This window comes from Phycodurus eques, chromosome 6 (assembly GCF_024500275.1).
Source record: "Phycodurus eques isolate BA_2022a chromosome 6, UOR_Pequ_1.1, whole genome shotgun sequence".
NCBI classification, from domain to species: Eukaryota; Metazoa; Chordata; class Actinopteri; order Syngnathiformes; family Syngnathidae; genus Phycodurus; species Phycodurus eques.
In genome coordinates, this window is record NC_084530.1 from 9,441,222 (window position 1) to 9,453,655 (window position 12,434).

Consider the following 12,434-nt stretch of genomic DNA (forward strand, 5'->3'; position numbering starts at 1 on the left):
GACTGGTTAGAGCGTCAGCTTCACAGTTCTGAGGACCCGGGTTCACCCCCGGCCCCGCCTGTGTGGAGTTTGCATGTTCTCCACGTGCCTGCGTGGGTTTTCTCCGGGCACTCCGGTTTCCTCCCTCATCCCAAAAACATGCATTAATTGGAGACTCTAAATTTCCCGTAGGTGTGAATGTGAGTGCGAATGGGTGTTTGTTTGTATGTGCCCTGCGATTGGCTGGCAACCAGTTCAGGGCATAACTCCGCCTCCTGCCCAATGATAGCTGGGATAGGCTCCAGCACGCCTGCGACCCTAGTGAGGAGAAGCGGCTCAGAAAATGGATGGATGGATGTTTCACATAAAGTAATTTCTCGTGTATAATGCGCACCCATGTATAATATGCACCCCCAAAGTTGACCTCAAAATTCTGGAAAACCCTTCTCTCCGTGTATAATGCATTTTTACAATGCATGATTTTACTTCTACCCATATGATCAAAACATAACGTATTATTTGTATTTTGTTAGTTTTTTTTCAGGCAGCACGGTGGACGACCGGTTAAAGCGTCAGCCTCACAGTTCTGAGGATCTGGGTTCAATCCCCGGCCCCGCCTGTGTGGAGTTTGCATGTTCTCCCCGTGCCTGTGTGGGTTTTCTCCGGGCACTACGGTTTCCTCCCACATCCCAAAAACATGCATTAATTGGAGACTCTAAATTGCCCGTAGGTGTGAATATGAGTGCAGATGGTTGTTTGTTTCTGTGTGCCCTGTGATTGGCTGGCAACCAGTTCAGGATGTACCCCACCTCCTGCCCGATGACAGCTGGGATAGGCTCCAGCACGCTCGTGAGCCTAGTGAGGAGAAGCGGCTCAGAAAATGGATGGATGGATGGATCGTTTTTTTCAAATAATTATTCTGAAGTTAAGCGCTTTATTTGAACACGTAATCCTTTTTTTTTATTTACTTGCTCTTATTTTGAAATTCACAGCCCTACTTTTATTTAATAAATAAGAAAGCACACAGTTGTGCTCATATGTTTGATTACCCAGGCAGAATTTGTAAGACGGGTACAATTCTTTAAAGAAAACATGAAGGACCAGGCGAAATACATTTGATTTTATTTTAATGGGATTCAAATTAAATGGTCAAGCATTTCAGAAAAGCCTTTTCATTAAACAAAACATAACCATAAAGAAATTAATAATGGTTGTTTTTCAGTCATCAGTCATGTTAAAAAAAAAAAAAAGAAAAACATTTCACAAATTCTGCCAGGATATGTAAACTTATGAGCACAACTGTACATATTATGCAGTCATACGTACCCCCTGTCATATTGGAATGAAAGTGTAGGCTACACTTTTTTTATAACCACTATGTGGCGGTGGCATTTTGGAATGAAAGTGTACAGCTTTTTCATAACCACTAGATGGCGGCATACATTTATAAAATGTGAAAGTTTGCTTTCCCCATTTGCCCCTATACCTATGTATAATGCGCACTATTGACTTTTGATCATTTTTTGGGGGGGAAATCCACATTATACACGAGAAATTAAAGTATTCAATATTGAACCCTGAGCTGAAAACATATTTATATCACCACAGTATAATTTGACTCTCTTTACATTAGTGAGTGCTATGTAAGCATCCGAACGGTTTTTCATTTGCGACTCCCGCTGAAGGAAACATGCTTCCTTTCATGCTTGCACTGACCTTGAAGCCTAAATCTGCTTTCAAACTCACTAACATCTTCTGACATGGCTTACTCTTCTGCACGCTCTTGCACAAATGTATTTTTGGGGCACAAGACACAAGAGATCCAGGGGAGGAGGGAAGAGAACTTGTTGTGCGCTTAGATCACTGGGTATACCTGCATGCACCAGATAGAAGGGGGGCCTGCATGAGACGTAAACCCAAACCATGTGGGTAACAAGAGGCCCCAGTGTGTGGAGACAGAGGTCTGACTTTGTCAAATAGAAATAAAGGAAAGGCAATCAGCATGAGGATTCACTCATGTTGAGTTACCAATCAAAAGCTGTGCCGCTCACATTTTCAGTTGAGGGGCTATTGCTTTATTTATTTAAGACATTTCAAGAAGCTACTTTGTATGATAGTGGCAAAATGGGAACAATTGTGTACATCCACCCATCCATTTTCTGTACCGCTCTGGGCGAGAGGTCGCCAGCCAGTCGGGGGGGCACATATAAACATATATAAACAAACAACCATTCGCACACACGTTCCCACCTATGGTCAATTTAGAGTCTTTAATCAACCTACCACGCATGATTTTTGGGATGTGGCAGGAAACCGGAGTGCCCGGAGAAAACCCACGCAGGCACGGGGCGAAAATGCAAACTCCAACCGGGTCCAGAACTGTGAGGCATATGGGCTAATGTTCACCATGCCGCCTCAGTATAAACAATTATTTTAAAAAAATAAATAAATACAATAAAATCTCAAATTATTCCTTTGCCAGTTTTTATTTTCTTCTTTATATGCATTATATGACAGGTTGACTTTCACAAATCTTCTAAAATACAGTATAATAATACTCAATAATGATAAATTGCTCATTTTGACCATCAAATGCAGAGTTTAAACTCGCCTCCGTCAACTACGACCACAACAAGCTTCAAAGAATGTATATGCGACATAATGGATGACGCCGATGCTTCTTATATTATTGAACGATGAAATGTGTTTTGAGACCCAAGTCCTAAAGTCCAAACAATGTTGCTGTGAGATTTCAACAAACAAGATCAGTCGCACTTCCAGGCTGGATGAGAAGCGAGCTCCGCTCATGCAGTGCCGATGAAATATTCGGGGGACAACTGGTTTGGTGGAGTTGAACGGTAGAGGCCTTTCTCCCCGAGGTATCTTCCTCTGAGATCCGGCCGAGCCTGCACGGCGCCTGCAAAACGCAACTTGTCTGGCTTATTAAATTGTTGGAGCTGGAGGAAGAAGAAAAAAAAGAAGGCCTGTTGCTCCTCAGCCGAGGCCATTGTGAAGCCAGAAAGGATCGTGACAGGCCTTTAATTGCTGTGATACTGCAAGTGTTTGACCCAATCAGGGTCGCTCTCCGTGCACTCGTTTCATTAGATTTCCTCTTATAAAAGGATGACTCTTTGACTCTTTATTTAGACGTAGCTAATGCTTTTAAAACGGCAATTCGCTCTCGAAAAAAAGGTCACGGATTGTCCCGATCATGTGAGACATTTAGCCTTTTTAAAAATGTATTTATGGTTTCTTTTTTGAAATGTGTTATCCATCATGTGGTTAGTATAGTGAGCACAGCGCAGTTCTCCACGGTCGCGGGCTGCAGTGCCTTCCTATCTGACGACTTTGATTCAGATGTGAGAGTGCCAGTTGGGTGAGCGCTAATGGATATAAACGGTCAAGAGAGTCCTCCCCACTGGTTAATGACACTAAAATTGGTCTAAGCTACTTTGCGAGGGGCCATGAATGGCCTCTCGCAGCATGGGGTCTGTATGATGAGCGACTCGTTCCTTTCAAAAGCCTCTTGATGTTTCCTTAGAAGGCTGCGAGCCAATCAAAAGCGCGCTCTGACCCCAAATTAGCCATCTGATTGGCGCGGGCGAGGAGTGGAAACACACCTCTTCCTCTGCGTGAAAGTTAAGTGCGCGTCTCCGACTCGGGAGACGCGCATCGGTCCGTGAAGGCATCGTCGACTCCATCGCGATCCACCGGGAGGTGCGTGGCCCCCATCGCCTCGCCTTTACGATGAACGCCGCGCGGGGCTCGCCGTGCCGGGACGCCGAAGTTCTGCAACCCGAGGAGGAGACGGACGTGAGCGCGCAGAAGGAGCGGAGCCGCCTCCCGTTCAGCGTGGAGGCTTTGATTTCCAAGACGAGCACCTGTCGGACTTGCTTCTCTCCGGGGACTTTTTACGCCGCAGAGGGCTCGCCGGCCGTTCGCAGCGGCTCGACGGAGGACACCCCGCAGGCGGCCGACAGCGACCGCGGCACTTGGTTCCAGGCGAACACCTTCTCTTCCAAGCCTCGTAAGGACGGAAGCCCACTGAATGGCAGCTTCTATGCACTCGCTGTACTGGCGATCAGAAAGACTCCTGCGAACTGACTTTTAATACAGTTTGGTCTGTTTTGCATCAGGAAAACGCGGCTGCTGGTCATCTCTTCGTATAAAGCTCTGTTGGGGGAAAGATACAAAATGAAATAAGAGATCACGGCAAAATGATACATTTATGCACCCCCCACAAAAAGAAAAAAGGGTTGTTGATGTTTTTTTCTCTTCTGTAAACGATCCCAGCACAGCAAGCAGCATTAACCCCAACGTCCTCCTATTTTGCTTTGATTTATTTGATCTTTCGGCTAGTGGTCTCTCTTTTTTTCCAGAGTAGCAAAACACTTAAAAACATACTTAACATCGCGAAAAGCACATATTCTTCAACACGATTTTGCAATAGGTCAAATGCATCAAGCCCTTATTTTTCTTCTTTGTTTTTTTTTTTCTCCCCCTCCGCCATAATAACATATATTGCCAAATTCCTCGTGTGTTTTTTGGACATACTTGGCAAATAAAGATGATTCTGATTCTGATTCTGATTCTGATCTGTGTTTCCTTTCGTGTCCTTCCCAGGTAGCTCCAGCCCATCTGCGTGCACTCTGCGGAAGCACAAAAACAACCGTAAACCTCGGACGCCCTTCACTACCTCTCAGCTGCTCGCCCTGGAGCGCAAGTTCCGCCAGAAGCAGTACCTCTCCATAGCCGAGAGAGCCGAGTTCTCCAGCTCGCTCAACCTGACCGAGACCCAGGTGAAGATCTGGTTCCAGAACCGCAGGGCCAAAGCCAAGAGGCTGCAGGAAGCCGAGCTGGAGAAGCTGAAGTTGGCCTCCAAGCCCGTCCTGTCGGCCTTCGCGCTGCCTTTCCCCCTCAGCGCGCACGTGCAGGGCTCGGCAACGTGGGGGCCCATCTCCAACCCCTTCCCCAGGACCGGTCTGCCGGTGCCGGGACTCTTTGGCGGACCTGTCACGTACGGGATGTACTATTTGTCTTAGTATTGCCGTGTGGGAAATACATGTTTTCAGGACACGCGGTTGCAAAATCACTCAAAGGCACAATAAGTATTTTCCGACTTTTTTATTTTATTTTATTTTTATTTTTTATGAATTGACATTTCGACAAATGTTCTTCTTACCGGTACCTCCAAAACTGACAACTGTATTGTTGGACATGTTGTACAAAAGTGTGTGCATTTGTGGGAAAAGTGCGTTTAGTTGACTGACAGTATTTCTAACAGAGCAGTAAAAAGTACTTAAAGTGGGTGCCTCAACTGTCACCATCTTATTCAACTGTTTATTTTACTTATCACAGGGTTGTCAACAGAGAGCCGATGTATATCATGTGTGTATCGAATAGTGTTTACTCTCACAGCGTGGCCTTTCTGAGGATTACTATAGAATTTGATGCTATTTTGCTGTAAATGTAAATAAAAGGTCCCGCACTCTCACTCGAGCAACAGCGGGACGTTTGTATTTATTGAATCTTTTCTATCTGTACTGTGTACACTTCTCATATATGGAACATGTAAATAAACATGCAAAATCGGAATCTGTTTTGTATTTGAGTGGTTGTTGCAACGGGGCTGGCCTATGCCCTTCTTCAAATTCCATTTTAAAGTCAAGGAAAAACATTTATTTAGTAGAAATTGAATGCATGCCGACCGTTGTATACGTGACACAAGCCTGCATTTCGTCTTCTTCTAAGTTAGCCCAAATGAATGTGGACATTTGTCTGTGTCCAACTGGGAAGTTTAAATTGGAAATTTGGAACATTCGTGACATTGGTGAATAATCCTGCTTTAAAATATACAAACAGAGGAAACAACTTTTGTATTTTCAAAGCCATTTGTAAAATCTAAATGCCTCATGTTCTGAAATTCAACTATCGTTCATGAAGACAGTACTGTGATCACGGGGCGCGATATTCTTTTGAGGACAATTTGCACAAATTGATGTTTAAAATCAAAACAAACAAGCAGACTTCAAAAGAAAATGATTTCAAGTGCACAGTGCAGCTCACTCTGTTTTTTTTTTTTTTTTTTTTTTAAACTCGACCCACGGAGCATTGACAATATCAACGGTGCTGTAATAGCTGTTGCAATAATGTCGAGGTTTTCCCTGAAAATGGTTACTAAAAATGATGCGCCCTGCGATTGGCTGGCGACCAGTTCAGGGTGTACAACCCCGCCTCTTGCCCGAAGAGCTGAGATAGGCGCCAGCACACCCGCGACCCTAAGCGGTTCAGACATTGGATGGGTGGATGGATTTTTTTTTCCATGTATCTAATGAAATAACTGGTTTATTGTAAAAAAAAAAAAAAAAAAAAAAGATAATATAAATATGAATATAATTAGAACAAACAAGGTTATATATACTTTTAACACGTTCTATTTTATTAAATGATTGGTTAATTAGTTTTAATTAAATGAATTCATAGATAATGCAATGAAAAAATCATCACGAATACCTCTTTCATTTCTAGTAAACTTTCATTTCTTAAATTAATTTAGCCATTATACCCTGTGTTTGGTTACTTAGTATGTATGCACTAGTTTTAATCTAAGTGTATTGATTAATAACAATCAATTAATGTATGAATTGATAAGCATCAAATAATGTAGTATAATAAATCATTTTAGATAAAATAGTACATGTATATTTAACATGTTTGTATTTATTTTAACAAATAATAACATACTAATTTGTTTGTTGTATATTATGACATAAAACACGAACATAAAAATGTTCGCATTTACATTTGAAAATATATATTTAAATAAATAATGGCTTAGTGAATTGTAAATAAATGAATATTGAATTTAAAACACGAAAGAATTATGATTGTGCAGTATTATTAAAATCAGCAAGTTAACACATTTTTTATCTCATGTCTGAGTTTTTTTTTTGTGTTTTTTTTTTAACCTTATCTACGAATGACCTGTCCGCCCTATCCGCTTGAAAGCTCCATTGTGGCCCGTTGCCATTTGAAGCAATGAGCACAGGTTCAGCCCAATCCTGTGCGGTACTTGTTCTGTTCTCCACGCTCATCACGCGTCCAGAACGCGAAGCTGCAGTTTTTCCGTTTGACCACCAGGGGGCGATGGCGATTGGCCCAGTGCAGACCCGTTCGGCTCAAACGAGCGGCACTTCCGCTCCTGCGTCCTGCTGTCTGTCACAGAGTTGGGAGAAGCGAGGTGAGTACGCCGTCGTCGGCTCCTATTCTACGACGTCACATAAAGCTACATTTGTTTGAAATAGCGAGGCTTTCTGCGAGTGTTTCCGTTGCATGTGCGTTCGTTGCAAGCGTGACCTTGTTGTCAGTCCATGTTTGGCGTAAACCTTGACGTGAGAAAAGGTCTTCTCTGACCTTGGCTAGCAAGCTAGCGATCCTCGCTGCTGCGGAGTCGTTTTTGCAGCCAATTTCGTTTTAATGCCAAGTACAACAATTTCTCCTGTTTAGTTGACTTTTAACACCTTTTAGTATTTCGATAGATTCTACATTTGACTGTCCAGCTGACATGCGTCTGTCACGAATTATTAGGAATACACTCAATACATTATTATTGATTACTCATTAAAGTGGCGTTATGAGCAACAGACATGATTTATTCCCAACCAGTGAGCCGTGAGAGATGACGAAAATATGTGCTTTGGTTAAACACATTTCGGAAAACACCGATTGTCAACTCTGAAATGAGCAGTTTGATGTCCACATCATCTCAGTGGTGGCACAATCTCACATGGGTTTCACGTTTTGACGAGAATGCGGTGCCTGCGATCCACTCATTTTAAGGCTGATGTACAATTTGTCATGATTACAAAAGAAAATTGAATTCTACGTTTGTTTGATTTACTGTGTTAACTGAAGTCGTGTTGAGGAATTTCTTTAGTGCTAAGAGTTAACTGAATATTTCTGAATACATTTGTGGACATTAAAATGCTTGATTGATCTTCTGTTATCTAGCAACATGTGCACGTTTTAACTGACTCCCTTAGATGTGGTCCATTATGTGTCTTTCAGATTGTCAAGATGGCAGCCCGCCGTGTAGCCCTGAAGGCCCTCGACTGGGTGGCATTTGCTGAGCGTGTTCCACCCAACCAGAAGGGCATGTTTAATGCCCTCAAGACCCGCAGTGATGCCATCTCTGCTAAGTCAGTTAAATTTCATCGCATTTGCTCTTTATCGCCAAGTCTGGTTTGCTACTCTCCAACCTTTGCAACTCTTGCCGAAACCGATCAAACATCAAAGAGTCATAAGAATTGCAAGACATTTCTTTTTGGGTGCCTGTATTGTGTAGTTGTAAAGTTTATTTTACTTTTAAGGAGTTGTGGTCAGTAGCCCACGGCCGAAAACTGAAAGCCAAAACACCAAAAAAAGTGCGTGCGAATGGTTGTTTGTTTGTATGTGCCCTGCGATTGGCTGGCAACCAGTTCAGGGTGTACCCCGCCTCCTGCCCGATGACAGCTGGGATAGGCTCCAGCACGCCCGCGACCCTACTGAGGAGAAGCGGCTCAGAAAATGGATGGATGGAAGTTAAAAATAGCTGAGGTGTACTTGGGCAGTGTTTTTGTTCTGCGTACCACTAGAGTGAGCCCAAGTGCTGTGGTACTAGCACCACAATTTTAGAATCACTGATTTATGTGATTTTGGTCCATTTTATTGTATTTATTATTCTTATTCTAATCTCTCAAAAGTGAATTCAACGTCCTCTTCTTTAGGGTTTGTGTTACATACGACACAGAAGCACATCACATGCATGCGGGCATGCAAGGAGAGATGTCCAGAGTGAAAGGGCGCACAAACAGTGCTGAGCCTTAATACTTTGCTCAAGGGCACCTTGACAGTAGTTAGGAAATAGACTAGTGTCTCGCCAACATGTATTTGCTTTTTTTTTTTTTTTTCCTTTCTGTCTGTCTGCGGGGTACTTCGACCTAGCCCTCAGGTTCCAAAGCCCAAGTCTTTACAGATGAGCTACTGCCACCCCAACTGATTATTATTATTATATTGTTATATCATGCAGGAAAATGTTAATCATTTTAATAATGTCTTACAAACAGTAAAACACTCTATAGACACAATATTTGACTATTCAAAAGAGGCAATAAAAGATCATGTGCCTCGTTTTTTTTAAACATTCACTGTTGCGCAAGTATGAAATGAAGTATAACACACTAAAACGCCTGGTAACGCTGCTTGCAGGACAAAAATAAATGGATGAGTGTGCTTGCTTCGCTCAAGTTCTTTTCTTATCACCCTCAGAAAAAGGGTCACAAAGTCAAAAAGACAAGCACAACAAGCAGATAATCTTGGCAAGTTGAAATGAGGTCCAGTGAGGTGTGCTGATAGCTTGAATAAATGTGGTTGGATGTTTGGTGCAGTAGGCGCAGAATGGCAGCCACGCTTCCATCAGACTGTCCCAGGGCAGCTGTGGCTACACAAGTAGCTTACCACCACCAAGTTATGACCGAGGAGTAAATGAATAATGCATGAAATTGTAAAGCGTCTTTGAGTGCCTAGAAAAGCGCTTTATACTCTAAGTGCAATGCATTATCATGAACTTGTGATATTCTGAAAACATTGATAGTAAATTCAGCTCAATTGCCACATTTGTGAAAAGTTCCATTTTGTTTGCATGTGCCTTTCTAACTCAACAACAGCAATGCTCATTCCTGTGTTTTTATTCGTTTCCCTGACTAGACTAGCTTCCCTGCCAGAGTCTCCCGTGGCCATTGACTGGAGCTATTACAAGAGTGCTGTGGCCAAAGCTGGGATGGTTGATGAGTTTGAGAAGAAGGTAAATTGAGCAAGCCGGCATCTAGAAGACAACTTTGAGCTTTTCAGAATCGTTTAAATGAACTAGAATTTGTGTTCCTGGTTGCATCATTGTCTTGTTCATAGTTTAAAGCGCTGCAGATCCCTCAGCCTGTTGATACGCAGACAAGTGCCATCAACGCGCAGGAGGCAGAAGCTGTAAGTGTTAACATCAAATCAAAAATGCCATCACCAAACATTGTGTAAAAGAGATCCCTCTTAAAGGAATTGAGTCTTCTATTACATGCCTATGTTATCTCATTATTTCCCAACATTAATATGACCAGGACAAAGATGCCACAGCTTACGTGGAAGCGTCAAAAGCTCGCATCGCTCAGTATGAGGCGGAGGTGAGAATAGCTGCTAAAATACCACGGGTATCGTGAAGAAATTGTTCATGTTCTCTCTCTCGCTCGCTCTCACTTTCCTGTTCGCTCACAGTTGGATAAGTTTAAGAATATGATCCCCTTCGACCAGATGACCATTGAAGATCTCAACAACACCTTCCCTGAGACAAAGTTGGACACTGTCAAATATCCATACTGGCCCAACAAGCCCATTGCTGAACTGTAACTACTTCATTGACTTGCCACTCACAATAAAAATACATATTTTAAATGTTTCAAATTGAGTGTTGATGCGTATATGTGCACTGTGGAATACTAAATGTTGCAGAATCTCCCTTCCTCAATGTGAAGCCACCACACAATACAGTTTGTATGCATACAGGGTAAAGAGTTTTTGACATGCTTAATCCTTATCATACTTTCCAGTTTTTGTATCGAAACAAAAATGCACAATTTACAACATTTAATTTTTCTTTACTGACTTATTCCAGTTTGATTGAGCTCATGAGTGGACATCTTCCAATTGAATGAATAATTGTTTTGATTATTTTTAAAGTCCCCTCTAAAAGTAATGGAACGGCAAGGTCTATTCCTTTGTTTTTGTTGTATACTGAAGACTGATCAAAAGATGGATATGAGACAAAGGTTCAGCATTGCAGCTTTTATTTCATGGTATTTACATCTCGATGTGTTAACTTAGCGCACCTTTTGTTCGAAGCCACCCACTTCTCAATTGAGCGAAAGTATTGGAACAGACAAATTAAAATCAATAATATTTGGTGGCATAACCCTTACTTGCAGTAACTGCATCAAAATCTGCGACTGATTGACTTCACCAGAATGCTCTTCCAGCCCTTTACTGCAGTGTCTTTCGGTTCTTGTTTGTTTTGGGGGTTTCTCCCTTCAGTCGCCTCTTCAGGGAGTAAAATGCAGGCTCTATTGGGTTAAAGTCCGGTGATTGACTTGGACCTGCTTCCCCCCCCCCCCGATTAAGTCCTTTGTAGTGTTGCCAGTGTGTTTTGGGCCATTGTCGTGTTGTATGATGAAGCTTTTTACGATTAATTTGGATACATTTTCCCGTAAATTGCCAGACAAAATGGTTTTGTAGACTTCAAAATTCATTCTGCTGCTACCATCATGAGTTACATCATCAATAAAGACTAGTGACCCGTTCCAGAAGCAGCCATGCAAGCCCAAGCCATGACATTACCGCCACCATGCTTCACAGATGAGCTTGTTTGTTTTGGATAATACGCACATAATTTCTTTCTCCATACTTTGGCCTTTCCATCACTTTTGTAGAGGTTAATCTTGGTCTCATCAGTCTAGAAAACATTGTTCCAACATCTCTGTACTTCTTTGCAAAAGCCAATCTGGCTTTCTGATTCATTTTGCTGATGAGTGGTTTGCATCTTGTGGTATGGCCTGTATATTTCTTCTCGCAAAGTCTTCTGCAAACAGTGGATTGTGATACCTTCACCTCTGCCCTGTGGAGGTTGGAGGTGATGTCACTGTCTGTTGTCTTTGGGTGTTTCTTCACAGCACTCAAATGTTTCTGTCATCAACTGCTGTTGATACCCTTGGCCGACCCGTTCGATGTCTGTTGCTCAGTACCTGAGTAGTTTCTTTCTTTTTCAGGACATTCAAAATGGGTGTATTGGCCCTGCCCAATGTTTGTGCAATAGCTCTGATTGATTTTCTCTCTTCTCTCAGCTTCAAAATGGTTTGCTTTTCTCCCACAGACAGCTCTCTGGTCTTCATGTTTGCTTAACAGTAAATGCAGTTTTCAGAGGTAAAACCCAAAGCCAAAAAACAAGAACTATCTAATGTTTAAGCAATCAATCTAAAAGACAACACTTAAGCAACTAGAAACACCTATCAGTCAAATGTTCCAATACTTTTACTTACTTGAAAAGTGTGTGGCTTCAAACAAAAGGTGCTCTGTCCCGAGTTGTTTAACACATCTTGATGTAAATACCATGAAATAAAAGCTGGAATTCTGAACTTTTGTTCAGAATTTTTTTTCATCTTTTGATCTGAAACCCAAATGTCTTCAGTATCCAACAAAAAAACAAAGGAATTGACATTGCCATTCCAATACTTTTGGAGGGGATTGGATATGGGACTACAGTGTCGCAAATAAACTTGCTTGTTGTAATGACTAGAAATAAATATCTTAAAGGTGCCATATTTAACCAAACCAACTTTTTCTAGTAGTTGGAATGTAATATTGGCTGTACGGTGCCTCAG

At 42.1% G+C, this 12,434-nt stretch overlaps 2 protein-coding genes across 2 annotated transcripts; both read left to right on the forward strand.

Moving 5' to 3' along the window:
* Positions 1-3,664: 3,664 nt before the first annotated feature.
* On the forward strand, positions 3,665-5,566 carry LOC133404185 (homeobox protein MSX-2-like). The gene is made up of 2 exons (XM_061679859.1): positions 3,665-4,006; positions 4,603-5,566. Exons 1-2 carry the CDS (start codon positions 3,727-3,729, stop codon positions 5,019-5,021), a joined length of 699 nt encoding a protein of 232 aa, XP_061535843.1. The 5' UTR covers positions 3,665-3,726; the 3' UTR covers positions 5,022-5,566.
* A 1,619-nt stretch (positions 5,567-7,185) lies between these two features.
* Positions 7,186-10,464, forward strand: atp5pd (ATP synthase peripheral stalk subunit d). The gene is made up of 6 exons (XM_061679540.1): positions 7,186-7,219; positions 8,047-8,177; positions 9,724-9,820; positions 9,925-9,996; positions 10,125-10,187; positions 10,279-10,464. Exons 2-6 carry the CDS (start codon positions 8,056-8,058, stop codon positions 10,408-10,410), a joined length of 486 nt encoding a protein of 161 aa, XP_061535524.1. The 5' UTR covers positions 7,186-7,219; positions 8,047-8,055; the 3' UTR covers positions 10,411-10,464.
* The last annotated feature ends 1,970 nt before the right edge of the window (positions 10,465-12,434 follow it).